The sequence below is a fragment of the Daldinia childiae genome (genome assembly GCF_008694065.1).
Source record: "Daldinia childiae strain JS-1345 chromosome Unknown Scaffold3, whole genome shotgun sequence".
Classification (NCBI taxonomy): Eukaryota; Fungi; Ascomycota; class Sordariomycetes; order Xylariales; family Hypoxylaceae; genus Daldinia; species Daldinia childiae.
Window position 1 is genome coordinate 4,796,272 of NW_022984644.1, and position 23,227 is coordinate 4,819,498.

Consider the following 23,227-nt stretch of genomic DNA (forward strand, 5'->3'; position numbering starts at 1 on the left):
GTTTAGCATTTGAGGAATTTAAGTCCTATACCTACTGCTTAATACCTTGGGAATCTTTCACGGCGAAACATTTTTGTAATTAAGGGTATGTCTCATGAGACTTTAGGAGTTATGGTAAATGGTAAATGGCAAATGGCAAATGGCAAATAGGTGGTACTGAGGAAAATGGGTATGATGATCTCCACGTAGCAATACATTCGCTTTTGCATTTCTCAACAATGCGTAATGCGCAATACGCATAACATAACATAACAATCGGTCCGTCAATCATCCCCACCAGTTTTTCCAGCTGCCGCATCGAGTATTTCACCTCGCAGGAAAAGCAACTTTCATCACAAACAAGACAATATGTAAAAGCCATGTGATAGAATATATAAACAGTGCCAATACATATAATATATATAAGGTATGAGGCGGTTAGTTAGTAAAAATTAAGAAGCGTAGTTGTCATCGTAGCCCTAAGACGAATACGTAACTTCGGCTTGCCCAGTTCCGCACGCGGTAATTTGGTCTCCGAAAACCCATTTCGTTAAGCAGAGTGACGAATAATAACCACTAAACATAAGCATCAATGAGGCTTTTATTTTTAGAAGAGAACAGTTTAAAATCCCACCGGTTAGGATCGCGAAATCGTAGACTGCCTTCCAACCATGCGCCGTGGCGAACGCTTTAATCCAGACAGTAGCGTTGCATCGTATATAATATGTAATTCTTGGTGCTGGAGCCTCTGCGATAAATAAGGATGGGTGCTCCTGGTGTATTTTAATGTCTGTTTCTTACCGTTATCAGTTATTTTGCTCACTAGCTGTAGTTCGTAGAGATATTGGACTCGTGTAATCCCAATTCTCATTCACCATGCCTGTGTCTACCGCCTCTTTCATCACCTTGCTCGGTGCCTTCGTCACCACGACTCTCGGGCACGGATACGTCACCGGCTATGTAGCGGACGGTGTGCAGAAACCTGGCTTCTTGCTGGATTACTACTATGACAAGAAGAACGGAGGGACCGTGCCTCCGCTAGCCGCTTGGTACGCCGAAAACCTCGACAGCGGTTTCGTCGCCCCCGACGCTTACCAAACCGCCGACATCAACTGCCACAAGAACTCCGCCCCGGGCTCACTGACGACGACGGTAAAAGCCGGCGGCTCCGTGGTATTCCAGTGGGGCACCTCGGCAGGAGGAGCGTGGCCGCACCCGTACGGCCCCATCATCGACTACATCGCTCCCTGCGACGGCGATTGCAGCAAGGCAGACAAGACGAAGCTCAAGTGGATCAAGATCCAGGCTAGCGGCATCGACGCGGCCACGCAGGAGTGGGCGAGCGCGAAGCTGATCGCGAACAACAACACGTGGACGACAACGATCCCCAAGTCTATCGCGCCCGGCAACTACGTCCTGCGACACGAGATCATCGCTCTTCACGGCGGAGGGTCGCTAAACGGCGCCCAATCCTACCCCCAGTGCTTCAACATCCAGATCACGGGTTCGGGCACGGCGAAGCCCAGTGGAACCCTCGGCACTGCGCTGTACAAGAACACTGACCCGGGTATCCACTTCAGCCCGTACGGTACTATTACGGACTACCCGATGCCCGGCCCGGCGCTATTCACTGGTTAGAGAAGGATTATTGAAGGATTCGGAGCGGGCCATGGTGCGGCGAAATGTGGGTAAGGTTGAGAAAGAAAGTCGGATTCCGTTGCTCGGATGTTGGAATAGCTAAGCTTGAGGAATAATGAAAATTAGCTATTTAAGCTAACCTCATAACTGACTTCTATAATTTTGGCAATTTGATGTTATTTAAGTGAAATGTACGGATCCGTAAGCTTAACGATGACTTACTTAGGAGATACATAAATATACTCAGTCCTAGAATAATCTCTATTTAAAGATATTACTGTATACCCACTTTACTGTATCCGCGCGCGTCGCATGACCCTACGTAATGCAATGCCAAATACAGTATAAATGGTCCGTGCGTAACTTCCGCCCATCGCAGCCGCACGGCGTCACGCCAACTTCGACAGCAACGCCTCATCCTATCATAAATTCTTTCTTCCCTTCAACATAAAAAAACCTACTCTAAATACAACAAGAAAGAAAAAAAGACACCATATCGATATTGCAACCTTTCATCAAGGATGGGAGCGCTCCTATCTCTTCCCTTCCTGGCGCTGCCCGGCGCTGGCACGGTATGTTTAACAACTCTGATTCCTTTAATCCAGCAGGTCGAAGACTAACGATAATCCAGTTGATATCTTTCGCTGCTAGCTGCTGTGGCGCCGCTACATGCTCCATGGTATGCAGCGCCTGCGGGAAGTGCGGCAACAGGTAAGATAACTATATTCTATTATCCTATGCCGTGTCGCAATGCGCAGACTAACTAACATTGAACTTCAAGTGTTGCTACCCGTATCGCTTACGCCCTCCTCCTCCTCGTTAACTCGATTCTCTCGTGGATCATGCTCACACCTTGGGCCATCGAAAAACTGCAGCATCTGATGTTGGATTATGTTAAGATCAACTGTCCAAACGGCAAGTGTTACGGCTGGCTGGCCGTTCATCGAATCAACTTCGCCCTCGGGCTCTTCCACCTTATCTTCGCCGGCCTGTTATTCGGTGTCGCCTCTACGAAAAACCCGCGAGCTTCCCTCCAGAATGGCTTCTGGGGCCCTAAAATCATCGCCTGGCTCGCCTTCGTTGTCATGTCGTTCCTTATTCCCGATGCCTTCTTCCAGGTCTACGGTAATTACATCGCCTTCATCGGCGCTATGCTCTTCCTCGTCCTCGGTCTTATCCTCCTCGTCGATCTTGCGCATAACTGGGCCGAGTACTGCCTTGAGCAGATTGAAAAGACCGACTCGAAAGTCTGGAGAGGCGTGCTAATTGGTTCAACCCTCAGCATGTACATTGGTTCGCTGGCCATGACTATCATACAATATGTATTCTTCGCTCATAGCGGCTGCTCCATGAACCAAGCCGCGATTACCATCAACCTCCTATTTTGGGTTGCCATTTCGATTATCTCGGTACACCCAGTCGTTCAGGAGTACAACCCTAAGGCTGGATTGGCGCAGGCCGCCATGGTCGGGGTTTACTGCACATATCTTACCATGTCCGCCGTCTCGATGGAACCCGACGACAAGCAGTGCAACCCCCTAGTTCGTGCCCAGGGTACTCGAACGACATCCGTAGTGATCGGTGCCATCGTAACGATGCTAACAGTTGCGTATACTACTACGCGCGCAGCAACCCAGAGTCTGGGCCTAGGTAACAATAGGGGTGGTATCAAGCTTCCAGACGAGGATGAGCACGATCTCGTGACTCAACAGCCGGGACGTGAGGATATGCGAGCAGTTCTTCGCCGAGCAGTCGAAGAAGGTAGTTTACCCGCCGACGCCCTGCTATCCGACGATGAGGATGAAGAAAGCGGCAAGACGCCGAATGATGATGAGCGGGGTAGAACTCAGTACAATTACTCGGTGTTCCACGTCATCTTCTTCCTGGCGACGTGTTGGGTAGCCACATTGCTCACAGGCACGGTGGAAGGATTAGACGACCTTCCTCAAGACAGCGACTTCGCGACCGTCGGGAGGACATACTGGGCTAGCTGGGTCAAGATTGTCAGCGCTTGGATCTGCTACGGCATGTACATCTGGACCCTGGTAGCCCCTATTGCCCTACCGGAGCGGTTTGACTTTTCCTAGAGTAACCTGTGGAGCTCCTTTTGTATAATTTAGTTACCTATTTTTGCTATGTTAGAATGTTGAAGCATTGCTTGCTAGAGTGTATTTTTAACAAGCGTTCTATGTTAATACCTCTACTTAAACCAATACTCAGTCACATAAGTTTTTGATTGTTCTATCTCTTATGTGTGTTGCTAGGCGGTCGTTTGTGTAATTTAAGGAGTAGTTGGGTGCTACTTGACTGGAATATCGCGAGATAAACTATTTACCCTCGAGGGCTTACGAGCGTGGTTTAGTCTATAAAATCTACCAATTCATTGCGATTATATGTGCGAGGAAAGCAAAAGTATAGATTCTGATATATTGTTACCTTTTTTTCTGGCGTTAATCTACGACAAATGTCCCCTGATGAACTGGAAGATCACTTCATAGTAATTAATTATAACAGATAGCTGATAGATTATATACATCTTGAAAGGTAGTCTTGAAGGGATAAGATCTAGAGCTTCCTATTCAACAATATTTTACCAAATCATTAGTGGAGATAGAAAAGGCGTATGCGGATATAGTAGTTGATAGTCTTTTGATAATCATTATGCACAACATACTAGAATTTATTTACATATTAGTTTATTCCAGTGTTTATTCGTCGTGGTCTCAATTATGTATATCTGACGAGGTATAAATATAATTCAAATAGCTGCCTGGTGTTATAGGAAGAACATTGTGGATCGAAAGGACACCTTGGGGACCAGGTACATCTGTCCAGAAAGGTGTCTTGAGGAAAGTAAGGCATATATATAACGGACATCTATTAGCTGACACCGGAAAATGGGCTTGTCTCTAGGTGGCAAGAGGCTGTGGAAAAGCTCATCATATGAATTAGTATTCTAACTGCTTTACTGAATTACATTCTCTCCCCTTTCCTTCCGGGTTTTACTTGTACTACCTCTAAGCTATAAGTTTCCAGTCGTTTAAAGCTCACATTTCACACATGATATCCGCGCAGTTTCACGGTAGTACAATATGGGTAGGTATTGATAGTAAGCAGGCGGCTACGTGGTGGGACGTCATAACCGAGGTGAATAATACCTATATTCGCAATGCTGTTATACCTGCTAAGGATATAGTTCGTTTTTTGTTATTATAGGCTACGGCTGCCGTTACGCTTCACAGAAAGGGGGTAAGCAACCACGTTCTTAGTTTATCTTCGGATTTGATCGTTACGTGTAAGGATGTATATAGATACATAGTATCAACATGAGGCTATTAAGACTTTTCTTAGAGTATATTATAGCTACGTACATAGCAAGTGATATGTACGGTGTTGATATCTAGGGTGGCGCCAGAGCCTCAACAGATCCTACTCAGGCCACCAGAGACATATCAGAACTCTATGACGAGTCTTGCCGAAACATGGTCGTGATGACCGACCGTATTCTCACGTGAATTTCAACTGGTCAAGGTACCTGTGTATAGAGCGTCTTAGCTCGATGTGTTGTCTCAGTTGAACAACAGAATTGCCGTGACCACCCACGGCAAGCAACTTCATATAAATTAAACAGACAGCGTACAGGACCAGCCAGCCAGCCAGCCAGCCAGCACAAGAAATATGACATATCATACTGCGGAAAATAATGACATGATAAGCTCCTTATCTTAGGTACGTAAGAAAACGCCCTGCCGTCGGTTCATTGGGCTTTAAAAATGAGGCTGATCGGCTGGGCGCTTTCGATTATCGCCGGGTCATTCTTTCTAGAGCCTCGAGGAAGAATTATAGACGAAGGGAAGCTTTTTACCTACAAAGCTATAATTTCGCCCCTGAAGCGATGATGTCGCAGGGGCAGCGGCATATAATCACCCCATATACACGCTGCATGTGGGAACGTATGTATGTCTTAATTATAACGCCGACTTACATACAAGGCTTGATATTCCGACTTGTTTGCTCAAATGCATATACATACTTACCTACAGATAGTGAAAGGCTTCCACTGATATTGAGCAGCAGCGGTGCTTGAACTACATCGCATTTGCCTCTGTCCATTCTGCGATGCCAAGATAGCAAACACGTTTTATTGGTGTTGTACCGCTTCCTCTCCTGTCTCTGATCCTGTAAACGGTCGACTGAAGAAATTGCCCGCTGCTGCTGTTCTGCTGCTGAGAGACCGTAAGAGTAAGAATGGTCTCACAAAATAGGGGGAAAAGACAGAGACAGAGATGTTCCCCCAAGTCGGCGAATCAGACAAACACGGACATGCCTCCTTGTAAACAAGCCAAGCGCTCGGGTACTGCGGCTCGAGAGAAAGAAATAATAGTCAGTCAGTCAGTCGTTCGCATGCCCGAGGTGTCGCCCGTCAAAGGCGGTGAAGAGCTGCAATTGCAATCGCAGCTCTGACGATACGTAGACGTAATGGTATCAACGGGTACGCGCATGTCCATTGCAGGCGCCAGTTCACCTGACCGCCCCTCCTCCCCGTGCCTCGCCCTCGAAACAGCTTAACAATTCGCTTCGGGTTGATAGATCGGCGGCCAGTGGCGCTTGTCTATCTGATCTCATGTGCTTAGGTAGATTGGGACGACCGTGGTGTGTGTATGTGTGTATGTGTCTTTATTTCCACATCAAACCTTTTTCAGCTATTCACCGGTTAAAAATCAACAGCCTCCCTAATCTAACGAACAGCATGTAGTCATGAATAGAGAGCTCTTGGCAACGAGTAGCATCTCTTACGAGCCGAATCTTCGCTAAGTCATACCTAATTCCAACAAGCAGCACGCCTTCAGTACATCTGCGCGTGTTCTGTGTCATTGGATGATGCAAGCCACAGTAGCACACCCAGATCGATAATGGAGAGCGATCGTTGCACGAGCCGGGGGGGTATTGTTATTCGGCTTTTTTCGAATTTCGAAGCGTTACTGCTATGTAGGTAGATTTGACTCATACCCGGCATATATGTACGCCAGTCTGTGTGATATATCCAAGTATGGTGATATGACGGACGACGTTTTTGCAGTCATATTCTTACTGCTTGTTATCCGCTTTATCTTGGAAGGCCAATGGAAACTCACTCTCAGCTCTACAGGTTGGCGTGGAGAATGTGATGAACCCACAGGATAGAGCTACGTAAGAAAGGTTTGTTCCTGTCTAGACACCGAACCGCTACGAAGACATGGTTGTTGCCAATCCTCATATCTATATAAGAGTCCGGTCTAGTCATGGCTAGGAGGAGAATCAAACCCGCAGGTTCAACTCAGTCAGTTTTTATGTTCTAATTATTTTTTCTTAATATTATCAGTTTTAACCCTGGACTTGTCTTCTCAAAGTCACTAGCCATCGCTAAGCATCGTATCGATCCCATAGCTCAACTCTTTAACGAACACAATGCCACATAGCACTCATGAGGCCGAGAAGATGCCTGACTGGTTCGTTAAGAGTATCGCCGAGAATAAGATTTTAATTCTAAGTAACGTATATAGCGGCAATGGCATCAAAACTGATAGCAGTTCCGCGCAAGGAACATCCCAGCGTGGGGGAGGTTCTTCTCAGACGACCATGCTAGAAATCTGGGCAAATGAGACGGAACGCGAGAAACTCCCCTTCAGCGAGGTGACCCAGCAACCAGCTGTCCAGTATGTGTCGCCCCTTTTTGTTTTAATGCTGTCCATATACTAAGTATAAGTCTAGACCGCCTGCGAGGCGTTAACTTTGCTGGGGTCTGCATCAACGTGTACATGTAACTCAAGGAAACCAAGCCCTCGCACAGGGGGCCAGGGGTTGGGTGCGTGTTACAGTCCCTTATGTACAATAGTTAGTAAGAACAATGGATCAGCAATGGAATATCGCTTTTTTCTATTGTGAGAATATGATTTTGCTGCAGTGTTACATCGCGATATGCCGCGATTGGCTCCAAAACACGGAACTTCTGCAGGATCTCAAGATAATGTAGGCTCAGACGACGTATCGTTGCTCGAAATTGTGCTTCCGACCTGTGCTGTAGCTCCTACCGCATGAAAACCGTCAAGCGTAATTGTCACTGCACCTGCTTGTACGAGCTAATTGACATTAGTATGACGATGGTATGAAAGCTGACCTATGTTGTGATACTTACTGCACGGGATAGGTCGTCGACCAGGTCATGGACATCCTCGATACCAACACAGAGTCGAATGATGTCCTCGGGCATCTGCCGCTCCTTTCTTGTCTTTGCGTCGATGCTAGCATGGCTCATACGGCACGGCATGCTGATTAAACTGTTGACACACCCGAAGCTCACGCTGATTCCGTATAGCTTCGCAGCTTCAACAATCCTCTCGGATAAGGCGACGTCACCGGTCTCGAAAGATAAGACTGCTCCGGCACCCCGCGCCATGGACCAATGAAGATCGTACTGTGGATGAGATTTCAACCCAGGGTAACGTACGCGGAAACCGTGAGACTCGAGGAATTCGGCAAGTACTTGAGCGTTCGCTTGTTGCTTCTCCATACGAATTGCTAGCGTCTTGACTCCCCTCATGAGAAGGAATGAATCGTTCGGAGAGAGACCGCAACCGGTAGCGTTAATAGTGAAATACATCTTATCACCGAGAGAAGTGTCATTGCATGCGATGACGCCTGCCATAATATCATGATGGCCTGATAGGTATTTAGTACCTGACTCGTATACTATATCTGCTCCGAGTTCGAGGGGATTGCATAGCATAGGCGATAACATGGTATTGTCAACGATGACGAGCGCCTTTGAATTAGCGTCGTGGACAGCTTTCGCAATTGACGGGATATCGACAATCTTGATTAAGGGGTTGGTCGGGGTTTCCAAGAGCACCATGGAAGTCTTGTCCGAGACAACCTCGCGTACCCTTTCGACTTCTGTGGTATCCACATGGTGGACAACGATGCCTTGATTCGACGATAAATATGTAAGTAGCCGGTTGGTACCCCCATACAGATCATCACCAGTGATCACTTCATCTCCAGGACGCAACAGCCTAGTAATAACGTCTAAAGCACCCATGCCGGAACCAACAGCAAGGGCTCGGTTAGCATTCATAATCTTAGCCATGTGACGCTCTAGATGCGTTCGGGTTGGGTTGCCCGATCGTGTGTAGTCATATTCATCGCCACCCTTGGAAGAGGTCTGCTTAAATGTAGCGGATTGGTAGACTGGGATGCTTGAGGCACCGTATTGGTCTTTGGTTTCGGTATAAACAAGTTCAGTAGCAAGAGCATAACGTCGACGGCCGTTAGAAGGACTCGAGGGAGCAGGTGAGGGCGGTAGAGTATGACCGTCGATATCGACCTTGGAAACGGCCTTGTTTAGAGGTTTAGAGTCGTCCATGGTTGAGTGACGAGATGAAAACAAGACCTCCCGGCGGCCGAAGGGAATCTAAAGATTTAAAACTTAGACCCAGACCTTTTTTTATTTTATTTATCAGTAACACCGATAGAACCCAATTGACTTGCTAAATGACGGTTAAACTATCGTACTCTTTGTATAAAAGGGAACCGTATAAGTATATTAGAGAGGAAATTGGGGCGACTTCGAGGTAAGAACATGAAAAGATTCAAATAGGTAGGTTATGCTGACGGATGTAAATCAGTAAAGAAATTCCGTGATTGCTTGTCCGAGGTCGTCAGGTTGTACAGCTTGACTCAAAAGAGAGCGGTGTGGGGTCTAACGTTCCTTGCAGCATCCGGTTATCGGGTTGAAGAGGTAAAATCTGGGGAAGACGCGGGTATCGCTATAGATGACGTGATTTTGGACGGTAGACAAAGCATCCGATCGGTACATCGATAAGATGGCCTATGATGCGCCAAGACCACGTTGTTTGACCCATAGGGCTGACATCCACGCTACCCTACCTAATTTATTCTGTTCCTGCCTACCTAGTATTCTAGGGAGCTTTAGGCCTTTACTAAGACATTCAATATTAAATATGAGCTCTTTTGAATATGTTATACCAAGCACCACCTAGATAGTTAAATGTATATCCAATAATATTGTCTATTTATAAACCTTCCGGAGTATCCATCGAGTTGAGTGATTAATAGTGGCAAATTAATCATAGACAACTAGGTTAAGTCGATATATTGTGACATACTACATAGCTGAGGTATTGCTTTGGAATAGATGGCTCGTAGGCCAATTTCACTAATAATAATGTTATGATCATACGTGCCGATAGCTCTATCGAGATAGGTAAACCTCAACAGCTCAAGATATACTCGTAAGCATCGAACCTAAGGAAACAAATCCATCGTGGGAATTCATATCATTGTACAGAGTGATGTCTTCCAAACCGATATCTAGTGCTAACTGCAACCCAAGTGGTGATCATTTAAAAGAAAAAAGCCCTATTTATTCCGATAGTTATTCCGACGTAAACGCCTTTCTCCGCCCCCCCCCCCTGATAGCTCATATTATGTTCACCCTATGTTCATCCAAGCACACATTTATGCAGAAACCTCCGTAGCAGCCTCCGCAGTCTTCGCACCCGTGGTCGATGTCTCAACGGTTTCCGCGTCGTCCTCGACGTCTTCATACTCGTCACTTGACGATTTCGCTCGTGCGTGATTCTTCATAAGAATCTGGCCAGCACCTTTTCGCCCGAAGAAATCCTCTGTGCGGATTCCTCGTACTTTAGATGGGTCAATGGCAGACATAGAGCTTCCGCTTGCTCGGTGCTGGCGAATATATTCTCGTACCGGGGCCATAGCCGCATCGCGGCAAGCTTCCTTAATGTCGCTACCAGACATGCCGGCCGTTACCCTCGCTACATACTCAATGTTGAAGTTGTTAGGATCGGTCTTGGTATCTTTGAGAACAAGCTGAAGGATCCGTAGCCGTTGGTTTTTATCCGGTAAAGACACAGGGAACTTCTTAGGCATTCTGCGGAGGATAGCCTCATCGATGTCATGGATACGGTTGGTAGCGCCAAGTACGACGATTCTTGCAGGGAGTCCTTGCGTATTTGCAGAAGTTAAACCATCCCATAACGTCATGAACCTAATATTTATCGTTAGTTCCTGATACGGCTATTGCACGGAAGCATCCTTACTCTGCTTTGACCATACCACTAGCTTCATGTTCACCGCTTCTCCTGGTCCCTAGCACTGCGTCTATCTCGTCGATAAATATGATAGCAGGCTGTAGTTTACGAGCAAGAGAGAAGACTGCTCGTACGAGCTTATTTGAATCTCCGTACCACTTTTCGGTCAAGGTTGAAATATGAAGGTTGATGAAGGACGCGCCACTTTCATGTGCAACAGCCTTTGCCAACATGGTCTTTCCGCAACCCGGAGGGCCGTAGAGTAACACGCCAGACGGCGCGGATAACAAGGGCGCTGCGTGGGAGTAGAGATGCGGCATCGTTAACGGGTAAATGACGGATTCCTTAACTTCTTCAATGATGTCCTCTAATCCACCGATGTCTGCCGTACGTATTAGAATTATAAGTCCAAGTAGATTAGACAAAGTGTGCTAACCATCGAACCCGACGGGTATGTCTTCTGGGGGGACAACCTCCAACGCAACAAGATTCTCATATTCGTTAAGGACTAAATCCTCTATCCGAGGACCCCGTTTCGTTTCGTTGTTCGAGTCTTCCTCTTCTATGCCTTCCTCTTCATACTCTCTTGACTTTTGTAGCCTCTGAAGGTTTGCCTTCGCTTTGAGTCGAGCCTGCTCACGCTTCTCCTTGTCCGGATCGGCGAGGGTTCCTTGGAGAGTCGATATGACATTTCTAGTAAGAAACCAAGCGGCTCCAGCCTAGCGAACGGTGTTAGTGGTGCCAATCCGGCCATGTATAAATTCCAATGAAGCGACTTTGACTCACCGTGCCTAGAATCAATAGTAAGTCCCAGAAATAATCAGATCCATTTCGTCTTCGGTCAACCATGGCGAAGGACTGCTTGATCCCGCTGGAAATCATTGGATACACCACCCAGTTGGCTGGGAGAAATTAAGACGGTCGAAATACAGTCCGTGTGGATTTTAAGGTTAAGACACGCCACAAATGTAGGCAAGCGGGCGTACCTAACGTACCTAACAGTTCCGACTCAGGATTAAAATGTTGGAACTGGATGTACTGCAATCAGGTAACTTGGGCTTACACAGTACCTAGGTACCTAATGTATCAACGCCACATGTAGAACGTGGCTGTCCTACGTATTACCTTGGCGTCTTATCGATTATGTTCCAATTCTTTGACTTTCTTAGGTCCTGCCAGCATGCACACAGGTAAGGGAATCCGTAGGTACATAACAGCATGTACATTTGTGGAGACATGGATGTTGCACTCCCTGCGGATTTTTTTGTTTACTGGGACCCTCCAATCCCAAAATATGATTGGCGACAAACACATCCCACCCTCATCGCACCCTAGGATACATACACTATCTCCACGGTCTTTTGTCGCGTGATTGACATAACTATTGTATAAAGCTGGAGTTAGAAAAATTCAAAATTCATACAATCGCATTATAGCATTATTTGGCTTAGACATAATTGGGTCTAGCCAGACTTACACACGACCTTATCAAACACACAAGACGCGCCGCCAATTCGTTGTCGCGTTCAATGTCAAAGGCGAAGGCGGCTGCATTACTTAGGCTAGTGGGTTCGGACGACGAGGAAGAAGATATCTTAGCTGAAGACGCAGCTACTACTACAAGCATGGCCCCCGGAAGGAAAACCCGTGCGACGGCTGCTGCCGTTAAAGGTGCCACTACAACGAAACCCCCAGTACGAAAAATTTTATCTGATAAATCAGCAAATGTACAAGAAAAAGCCGTCCGAGGGAAAGGCAACAAACGACCTGCCGTAGAGGAGATCACACCGGTAGTAGAGGATGAGCTAGAAGAGGGGTCGATAACTAGCGACGCGAAGCCTAAAGGTTCGAGGGGTCGGCCACGAGCCGCGAAGGCACCGAAGATATCCAAAGATGACGAAATATCGACTACCGATCAATCGGAACCCATGGTTCGACCAGCAGGTAGAAGGGGACGTAAGCCAAAGACGAATACCGACACACTACCTGCAGAACTCGAAATCCCCGAAACCCAACCAGCCGAGGACGAGATTCCGGAGACGCAAGCAGCCAATATGACGGGTTTCAGCACAGAAGAATATGATCAGATAGAGGATTTACCTCCTCATAATCGCCACGGATTCTCCTCAGTCCAACGTATCCAATCACATAATATTTTCGGTATAAATCAAAGAACAGTACCAGCATCAGATTCCGAGCTTCACGAACCATCGATGAGACGACGAGTGGGAGACCTGAGTCGGAAGTATGATAACTTAGAGGCAAAATATCGAGACTTACGAGAGATTGGAATTAAGGAAGCAGAGCGCAATTATGACCGACTTAAGAAACAATCAGAGGAGAGAGCTAATAGTAAGTATCAAACGAGAGGATTTTAAATCGTTATGGAGACGGTTAACCATTTCTAGCTGCAAACCAGCTCATCGAAACTCTGAAAGCGCAGCTGTCTGCCCAAACCGAGCTTGCTAAAGAAGCACAACGTTTGAGACAACAGCTAGAAGCTAGTCAGACTAAAGCAGACCAACTTCAAAGCAAAGTCAATGATACCAATGCTTCGTTGATGGAGGCGAAGACGGAGGTCAAGACACTCACCACGAAGCTATCTGCTGCCCGATCAGCTGAAGTGACGACCAAGATTCCGAGTAGTGCTATTAAAGGGTCAAGTGCGAATAACCGACTTCTTGCCAATGCCGAAGCCGCGGCTCAGGTGGCGCAAATGAAAGAAGATCTATACGGAGACTTGACCGGCTTGATTGTCCGTGGTGTCAAGCGGGAGCAAAGCGGAGAAACTTACGACTGTATCCAGACAGGTAGAAACGGAAGTAAGTTTATAAGTTTATTTGCAATTCTATTATATCCTTCTTTGTCAACTATTTGGGCTACAGAGTATAGGCTAACCTATTTCTCTAGCTCTCCATTTTAAACTGGTCGTAGGTGGTGAAGAGCTCACAGAGAAACTTGATGAGCCTCAATTCATATACATGCCTCAGTTAAACTCAAGTCGCGATCAGGATTTGATCGATATACTACCTGATTATCTCGTTGAGGAGATTACTTTCCCTCAATCACACGCTGCGCGGTTTTACGCAAGGGTCATGAAGGCACTCACGGAGCGTCCAGAGTATGAGTGAAGAGAGGGCTGCGCGCTTATTTATTTATTTGCTAGTAAGTTTTCCGGACGGGTGGGGAATGAATTGTTGTAGATATCCAGATACCAGAATATAATTCTTTGTTGTTTAATAACCCCCCTATTATTCAGATAAGGGGTTAGTTGAAGGTCGAGTTGACTCGTTCCCCCACATATGTTACCTAAGGACCTAGGTACCCAACCTAGGTAGGTACCTAATAACCTAAGGCACCTACGTAATCAGCCCTGTCTGTGCACCCGCAGACCCGTACCCGTACCCGTACCCGTACCTTAAATACATGTAGCTCTTAAGAATCCCTGTAAACGTAGACGCGATTTCCCAAGACCGACACCTTGACGGCCGTCACGAAAGCGGGTTGCAACCTGTCAATTTCAACCTGCAACACAGATATTCTCCTACGTTAGGTACTCTACGTCGGAAAACATCTTCAGGTCTCATCTTAGACCGTATACAAAGACATAACACATTAATTCGTCCATATATTTCTCCTATTTCCTATGGATCCGCATAGGGCTGACCAACACATCTCAGCTAAAAACCCGGAATTTTGGTGAGGAGCTCCTTCACTTGACCACAGCTTTTTCCGCTCCAGGACACCACTTGTCCTTTGAAATCTACCGCGATGGCGGGTACCAGTCGCTTCAGATTCCTGGCTATAGCCATGGTATTCCACCTGATTTACATATACTCCATTTTCGATGTCTACTTCGTCAGTCCCATCGTTAGTGGAATGCAGTTGTTCCGCGTAGAGAGACCTGCCGGAGTTAAGGCGCCGGCAGATCGACTGGTACTCTTTGTTGGTGTGTACCGTTCCTCTGTGAAGTATCAGGGTTAGAATTGCCGTCGCTAACGGATGTATCAACTAGGTGATGGGTTACGCGCAGACAAGGCTTTTCAGTCACACCCCGAACCGTTCCCCGAAACCGAAGCCGACGAAGTCCCGAGACCGCTCGCGCCGTACCTGCGTTCCCGTGTGCTAGAACATGGCACATTTGGTGTGTCTCATACTAGAGTACCTACAGAATCTCGACCCGGACATGTCGCCCTGATCGCAGGACTTTACGAGGATGTTTCTGCTGTTGCAACCGGTTGGAAATTGAACCCGGTCAACTTCGATAGCGTCTTTAATAGAAGCGCTCACACATGGAGTTGGGGTAGCCCTGATATTCTGCCTATGTTCCAACAAGGCGCAACTCCTGGCAGGATAGATGCGGATTGCTACGACGCGGAGTTCGAGGACTTCTCTAAAGAGGCGCTTGAGCTGGATTTTTACGTGTTTGATCATGTCAAGGAGGTATTTGCTGCCGCGCAAAAGAACAAGACCTTAAATGACGCTTTAAGACAAGAGAAAGTTGTCTTCTTCCTGCATCTCTTGGGATTAGATACTAATGGTCATTCGTATCGACCATACTCAAAGGAATACCTCAGAAATATTCAAGTCGTTGACCAAGGCGTCAAGGAAATAACGGAGCTGATTCAAAAGTTTTACAACGATGACAGGACAGCTTTCGTGTTTACGGCTGATCATGGCATGAGCGATTGGGGAAGCCATGGAGACGGCCATCCAGATAACACCAGGACCCCGCTCATCGCATGGGGATCAGGTATAGCCAAGCCGTATGTGTATTCAGGGACTATCGCCCCCGGTCACGACGAATACTCATCGGATTGGAACCTGGACAAAATCAAGAGGAATGACGTACATCAAGCGGATGTTGCTGCTCTAATGGCCTACTTGATCGGGGTCGAGTTTCCTGCCAACTCTGTAGGAGAACTTCCGCTTTCGTATCTTTCTGCAAATATCAAAGAAAAGGCCGAAGCGTCTTTAGTGAACGCTCAGGAAATCCTAGAAATGTACAAAGTGAAAGAGAACAACAAGAAGACAACAGAAATAAGATACCGATCTTATAAGCCCTTAAGCGAAGAGAGTGGCTCATCTCCCGAAAATCGAGTGTCATCTATCAGAAAGTTAATCGATAATGGAAACTTTGAAGAAGCTATCGAGGAGTCCGCAGCGCTGATGAAAATCGGACTCGAAGGAATGCGCTATTTGCAGACTTACGACTGGCTATTCTTGAGAGCTCTCATTACCATTGGCTATCTAGGATGGATGGCGTACGCTTTGACAACCGTTTTGAACCAACATGTATTGCAAGGTAGCACTCAGCCCTCGAGAAACCTTGGTGGCACCATTGTTTTCTCCTCAATCCTTGTTACACTTTACGCGTCCTTCATCGTGTCGCACTCACCCATCACCTACTATGCATACGCTTTATTCCCTGTATTCTTCTGGGAAGAAGTTTACGCTCGTAGGGACAGTTTGGTTAAGGGAAGACAGGCCTTATTTGGGCACATCAAAACCGGGCCCAATATCTTATCTCTTACGTTCAATATTATCATCTATATTGGCATCATTGTGTCGCTGGTAAATAGTCCTCTCCGATTTCCTAGGAGACTTTACAAGGATGACTAACATTCATAGGCATTTGGATATATCCATCGTGAAATATTTACAATACTGTATATCGTGGGGGCATTATATCCTCTAACTACTGGAGTATCTTTCCTCCAAAAGTACTCAGTTCTCTCTGCGACTTGGTCTATATCATGTCTGGTAATGAGTATTTTTACTTTGCTACCAGCAATGAAAATCGAAAGCATACCCCTTACGTAGGTCGATTTGATTAGTTACCCTTTGATCCTACCAAACTAACAAGCAGTTAATAGCATGATTGGCGGTTCGCTCATGGTTGTTGTCGGCATCCTGTACCTGATTTTCGAAGATAAGTTCCTGGCCGGCTCTTCAAGTTCAAAGAAAAGCAGCACATTGCAGAAGGGTAATGAAATTTCCCGAACTTTAATTGGGATTCAGGTGAGTCTTCCACTTCACTTGACTAATGTGTCATATTAACTAGAGCAGGTTGGGCTTATCATATTGGCTATGCTTGTCACTCGGAGCAGTGCTCTATCACTTCAAGCAAAACAGGGCTTGCCACGCGGGAACCAGGCTGTAGGGTGGTTGGTGTTGGTCGTATCGTTTTTGATGCCTGTCGCTCATCGACTTCAACCTAATCACTATTACCTTCATAGGCTACTAGTTGTTTTCCTTACATGCGCACCAACCTTCGTCATCCTTACTATCTCCTACGAGGGTCTATTTTACTTCGCATTCAGCTTGTTACTAGTTACCTGGGTACGATTGGAACACCACACCTACGAATTCCTCAAGTCAACTAGAAAGGGGTCGACGGAAGACAAAGATAACAACAAGAAACCGGCGGAGGCGGTAGTGTCCAAATTCCGGCCGCTAGTTCTATCGGATGCTCGTGTGGCTTTGTTCTTCTTTATTCTACTACAATCGGCCTTCTTCAGCACCGGCAATATCGCGTCTATTTCTTCATTCAGTTTAGAAAGCGTAAACCGACTTCTTCCAGTATTTGACCCCTTTTCCCAGGGGACACTTCTAGTTCTCAAGCTTATGATCCCGTTTGCGCTAATATCAGCGAACCTGGGTATCCTCAATATGAGAATTGGAGTAGCGCCATCGGCGCTCTTTATGGTCGCAATGGCCCTGACTGACGTACTAACACTCTACTTCTTCTGGGTAGTAAAGGATGAGGGCTCGTGGCTTGAGATAGGGTCAACAATTAGTCACTTTGCTATAGCCAGCCTTCTTTGCGTCTTCGTGGCCGCTTTAGAAGGGGTGAGCGCATTATTTATTGCAGGTATCGAAGTGAACAACTCGCACGAGGCAGCTGCTGTAAGGAACGGAAAGGCAATGGAAGCGCCGACAGAGACAACCAACGGGAAAATTAAGGGGCAAGAAATAACGCCTTCAGGTGAAAACTAAATGTGTTTATACACGAAGCGAATCGCTGCTATAAGCTTATAAAAAGATTTTAATACAATTTGTACATACTGTACATGCATGCTTGTTGTAGTACAATTACATGAATGGAATTTTCATGCAGTCCTCATGTCGTAACAGCGAATCTCGATACGAGACCCCCTAATTCGCTTCCAGACCGAATGTTTAGTAGATATACAGCTGATCTCGCCTAGCTGAAGGTGAAATGTCCACTCAAACTCGCCAAAAATTGCATATGTACGACGCAATTTCTAAAGAGAAAAAACTAGGCTTGCCGTTTACTGTCCACAGCCTATGTATGTATGTTGACGATCTCTCTACATTTGGTAAATGCCTCGGCAGCCCCGACGTGTTAGCATCGTGTCAACATGTTAAGACCGCGAGATAACTCTCCACATTTCCTCAGGTTTGAATGCCAAGCAATTCTACAGCTAGTCGAATATGACGGGTATCTGCCGTATGTATATTCGTGCTGAAGAAGAATGCTTAAGCGTATCGTGTCGTTGGTATATGTAATCAATGCTTGTGATCTAGGCTAATCTAGGATTTTAGATAGGTACCTATGCTATGCTATGTTAAGTACCTAATGTAGGCGTTGATGTGTCCTACAACGTAAGGCTACTTACTCCTAACCTAGATCTTTGAGCTTCGTTACGGAGGTCGTGGCCAAAACCAGCTCGTCACCCGACAGGCTTGTAAGGGTACTAAGGGTCGTAAGGGTAGCAGGGATGAGAATAGACTAAAAGAAAACGGACTCGCCGCCGAGTCAACCTCCCACTCTTCTTCACATGTCAATAAAATACCCATGTATGTAATGTAGGTATATATATACTAGTAATATGTATGATTACACACGACCTTTAGCTGTATTGTACATTTCATCGAATGATCGGTATCTGAATACGGAGCAAACAGACTAGTCAAGTTACTCCATTATTCTAAGCTTGTAAACATACACGTAAGAGTGCGTTAGGTGCGTTAGGTGCGTTGCGTTGCGTTCTCAACTTCTAACGAGATATAAAAACCGGGTTATAAAAGATGATCGCATATAATAGTTAGTTATCTCACATGTTAAAGGAGTTGTTTAAGGGTAATACCTATGTACCTATTCTTTTAAAGCCCCACCACGTGCGACTGGGTTATTACTGAGAGACGTTTCGTACCTGTTTAGATATTTTATTTTCATATAATTAGGGCTGCAATATTACATCAAGCAGGTATTTTCATTTGTTAGCAACCTATAGTTACCTATGTAGTAATATGTATATACGTTTAGGAGGTAGGTGTTACTTAGAAGATACTAACTAGTACATATAGGATGTAGGTAGGTATTCCATGCATGCCCGTGTAGCACAAAGAAGAACAAACTTTAGTAGGCACATGTACGCTAATGTTTAATATCCGCATGTACTTTACACCAATAAATACTATGATAGGTACATGGGAATAACCAAAATGGATCAGGTACAAGACTTACATGTACTAAACGGACATTTCTCCATACCGGCAGCTACGGGATATCGTTGTATTATACAACTCGAGAATAGGGCATTAGAAGTGTGGAAAGCTTCGGCGAGTTAGAAAGTTCAGTTTGTTATAGACACCGAAGACATCAAGAAAAATCTCCTGAGTCTCCCCAAATCTCCTGGCGTAAGCGCGGGACGTCAAATTCGAAATCCGCTCCCGCGCTCCCCTTGTCGCATTGAACTCCTAACCCGCTCTCATTATTCGCATCGCCTCCATTTGTGGTCCCCAAAGCTCTTCATTCAACTTTTAATAATTTTATCTTCCGCATGTTCATGCCCACGATTCACTAGCAAACCCTTCCGATTGCCTTCCACTTAACCTACCAACCCCGAGGTAGTGTTAATGTTCCTACCCGTCTGCCTATCCTAACTTATCCAATCCATATACTGCTTCACCAGACGATGAGCCACCGTGAAGTTTAACCCCAAAGTCCGAGTCCATCGACGACGTCCCTTTCGCTTTGACGACGAGATACTTCCTCTTTACATACATATATTCCCTCCCTTCGGCTGTAACATATACGTATATAATTAATAGGACGCGAATCGAATCTGGATGGACGCCGATATGAATTCTGATGGTGGTGATCTGGCAAGGCAGCAGCAGCAACAGCAGCAGCAACCGCCGCCGCCGCCGCTATCCGACTCAGGCTCGCTACATACACCTCCTTCTAATAACTACAACACACCACCCGGGTCGACGACGAGTACGCAGAATGCACAAGGCGCGATGAGCTTCCGAAGGTTTGTAGATAATCTAGTGCGGTAGCATATTCATATATATGCGCCATGTGTTTGCGACGAAAAGGCTGACCAAGAGTGAACTTGAATTAGACAACGTGCTTCGAGGGCATGTGAGGTGCGTATTCTAGTTCCTTTTTTTTTATACCTTTTCTCTTCGTGGTGTAGAGATTATCTGGCGCCCTTTTATCAATTTCAAGCTCGAGCTACCTATCTGGGGCTCGAGGTGGGATTATTCTAAAAGAGCCGAGGCATCTCAAGAATGCGATCCATATTCCATCTACCCTGCATTTATAAACTGACCACTCGGATACCAACAGACTTGTCATGCTAGAAAGGTACGAAATAGCGCCGTATTTTGATTCGTCGAATATAAGAAAAAAAAAAAAGAAAATCAAATAAATGGCTATATCGAAAACGTTCATAGAAGGAAGATGATATTTACATAAATTATTAGGTGCGATGCGATGCGGCGAGCCTTGGCGTCCCCTGTACCAATTGTGTCGCCTTCCAAATCGAATGCAAAATCCCACAACCTAAGAGGAAGAAGACCCAGGCGAACGCGGCAAAGGATTCGGACAGGTGCGTGTATAGTCTTGGCGGCTACTTGTGGTGCAATTGAATATCAAGAGATTGATTAGATCGTTTATAGCGACCGTGGGGACGTTATCGAAGAAGCCTCTCCGAAGCCACCCAATGCCGGCTCCTCTAATACCTTCCCGGCACGACCGGCTGTGTTACACTCCTCCGAGGGTGTTCCAACATCGACCGCCATAGAAGCCCAAGCTAGGAAAGAAGAAGTTGCCCATGATACATACCTCAACTTGGTCATGAAACCCAAATTTACCAGAGCCCCTATCACCGAGGCTGGTAGAGTAGCCTTCTTGGGAGAATCGTCGAATCTGACACTGTTGGTTCATGATCGCCAGGGAGATTCAGATGTTGTGCATTACCCGCTTCCCGAGAATGTGCGCGGATCCAGGGCCCGCTTAACTGAGCTGGATAACATTGAGGTCGATATTCTCCATCGACGTGGGGCTTTCTTACTTCCGCCTAGGTCCCTCTGCGACGAGCTCATCGATTCTTACTTCAAATGGATACACCCTATCGTACCCGTTATAAATAAGACTAGATTTATGAGGCAATATCGAGATCCTAAAAACCCACCCTCGTTACTCCTTCTACAAGCTGTTCTACTTGCCGGCTCTCGAGTATGCCACAACCCGCAACTCATGGATGCGAATGGGTCGACAACGCCGGCTGCCCTGACGTTTTACAAGAGAGCAAAAGCCCTTTACGATGCTAATTATGAGGATGACCGCGTGACGATAGTTCAAGCTTTACTCTTAATGGGTTGGTATTGGGAAGGTCCGGAAGACGTCACTAAGAATGTCTTTTATTGGAGTAGAGTTGCTATCATCGTAGCTCAAGGATCTGGAATGCACAGGTCCGTAGAGGCATCACAACTAACCAAGGCTGACAAGAGATTATGGAAACGTATCTGGTGGACGCTTTTCACCCGTGACCGGTCTGTAGCAGTTGCGCTGGGACGACCATGCAATATCAACCTAGACGATTCAGATGTTGAAATGTTAACTGAAGACGATTTCATTGAAGATGAGCCGGACAACGCGAGCGGAGTCGCCCCTGATCCTATACATGTTCAATTCTTCCTACAGTACGTCAAGCTTTGCGAGATCATGGGCTTAGTCCTATCCCAGCAGTATTCTGTGGCATCCAAAGGCCGACGCCAGAATGCTATCGATCTCACTCACAGCGATATGGCTTTGGCCGATTGGCTACAGAACTGTCCCAAATCGGTATATTGGGAGATGCCGCGACATCATTTCTGGAGCGCATTGCTTCATTCCACCTATTACACTACCTTATGTCTACTACACCGGGCACATATGCCTCCTAATAGTAGTAGCGCCGCCAGGTTTCCAGACGACTCTTCCTACCCTTCGCGAAATATTGCCTTCCAGGCTGCAGGGATGATCACGTCCATCATTGAGAACTTGTCAGCACATGATGAGCTTCGATACTGCCCTGCATTCATCGTCTACAGCTTGTTCTCTGCTCTCATCATGCACGTATATCAGATGCGGTCACCTGTCTTCTCTATCCAGCAAGTTACACAGATTCGGATTCGGACCTGTATGGAAGCTCTTAAGGAGGTTTCTAAGGTATGGCTAGTAGGCAAGATGGTCCACACCCTGTTCGAATCAATATTGGGGAATAGAAATATGGAAGAGAGGTTACAAAAAGCTGCTGGCAAGCATCATAGGAAAGTTCAACAAAGCTTAGCTCAGCTAGAACAGCATCAGCAAAGACAGCAAGAAGCTACTAAACGGAAATACGATGAGATGGCTATTGACTTTAGTATAAATACACCAGTACATCAGGAATCGTACGAACGGTCGCGTCCTCAAACCCCCAGGAACGAACCTATTCAAAACCAGCCACCACATATGGGCCCACCCATCAACTCACCGAATACTAGGTCTGGAGACACTTTCATGGGCACTAACAGCAGACCACATACCCGACCGGCAACCCCGTTCAACCCATCCTTCTCCGTCCCAACTACACCTCCGGACCTCTACCTCGTGACTCGTAACTCACCAAACCTTTCGCAATCCATATGGGAGAATTTCCAACCGGATCAGCTCTTCCCTGAGAGTTCTCACATGCCGATGCCACAAATGTCGCCGCCGCAGAATCAGCAAAGTCTCGACCCGAGTCTTGTGAACCCGATACAGGCTGGTATGTCACCGCAGTCGCCTAGGCAGACCAACCAGTTCCAACCCCGGGTGCCGAACAAGGTCGCCGTTACGAGTCCCCCGCAGGCTAACAACTTCTTACAACCAGGAATTGGAGGATACCAGACCCAGACGAACAACCTGTGGCCGGGAGGCGAGGTCAACACGGGAATGCCGGATGGCCAAAGTCCAAGTGATAGCTGGAGTACCGGATCCGGACAGCAGCCTGTGCCGGCTACCTTGAATGTCGAAGATTGGTATGTCATTTAATTTATTAAGATGAGGATTTTGCTAATATATGCTTATTATCTTAGGTTCCAATTCTTCGGTATTAACGGGAGCGATGTAAATTTTTCAGGCTTGGACATGCCCATAGGCTGAGGCTGGCCCTACTGTACAATTCATACGATGATATTTCTGATACTCCCTCGGTACATTTTCCCGGTCTTTT

At 46.4% G+C, this 23,227-nt stretch overlaps 5 protein-coding genes across 5 annotated transcripts; 4 read left to right on the top strand and 1 right to left on the bottom strand.

Moving 5' to 3' along the window:
- Positions 1-855: 855 nt before the first annotated feature.
- GL218_04026 (Endoglucanase-7) lies at positions 856-1,617 on the top strand (the record flags this gene model as incomplete). The annotated part of the gene is made up of 1 exon (XM_033580607.1): positions 856-1,617. One exon carries the CDS (start codon positions 856-858, stop codon positions 1,615-1,617), a length of 762 nt encoding a protein of 253 aa, XP_033437481.1.
- A 521-nt stretch (positions 1,618-2,138) lies between these two features.
- On the top strand, positions 2,139-3,704 carry GL218_04027 (Membrane protein TMS1; the record flags this gene model as incomplete). Its single annotated transcript, XM_033580608.1, has 3 exons — positions 2,139-2,189; positions 2,249-2,328; positions 2,399-3,704. 3 exons carry the CDS (start codon positions 2,139-2,141, stop codon positions 3,702-3,704), a joined length of 1,437 nt encoding a protein of 478 aa, XP_033437482.1.
- Positions 3,705-7,616: 3,912 nt separating this feature from the next.
- Positions 7,617-11,579, bottom strand: GL218_04028 (Cystathionine beta-lyase; the record flags this gene model as incomplete). The annotated part of the gene is made up of 6 exons (XM_033580609.1): positions 7,617-7,736; positions 7,793-9,067; positions 10,147-10,687; positions 10,740-11,112; positions 11,167-11,449; positions 11,517-11,579. The coding sequence occupies 6 exons, from the start codon at positions 11,577-11,579 to the stop codon at positions 7,617-7,619; spliced, it is 2,655 nt and encodes an 884-aa protein (XP_033436511.1).
- Positions 11,580-12,355: 776 nt separating this feature from the next.
- On the top strand, positions 12,356-13,861 carry GL218_04029 (Monopolin complex subunit pcs1; the record flags this gene model as incomplete). The annotated part of the gene is made up of 3 exons (XM_033580610.1): positions 12,356-13,082; positions 13,139-13,552; positions 13,641-13,861. 3 exons carry the CDS (start codon positions 12,356-12,358, stop codon positions 13,859-13,861), a joined length of 1,362 nt encoding a protein of 453 aa, XP_033436512.1.
- A 640-nt stretch (positions 13,862-14,501) lies between these two features.
- Positions 14,502-23,157, top strand: GL218_04030 (GPI ethanolamine phosphate transferase 1; the record flags this gene model as incomplete). Its single annotated transcript, XM_033580611.1, has 11 exons — positions 14,502-14,679; positions 14,746-16,304; positions 16,362-16,549; positions 16,607-16,751; positions 16,800-17,639; positions 19,812-20,017; positions 20,108-20,132; positions 20,335-20,352; positions 20,472-20,596; positions 20,667-23,033; positions 23,091-23,157. 11 exons carry the CDS (start codon positions 14,502-14,504, stop codon positions 23,155-23,157), a joined length of 5,718 nt encoding a protein of 1,905 aa, XP_033436911.1.
- Positions 23,158-23,227: the final 70 nt, after the last annotated feature.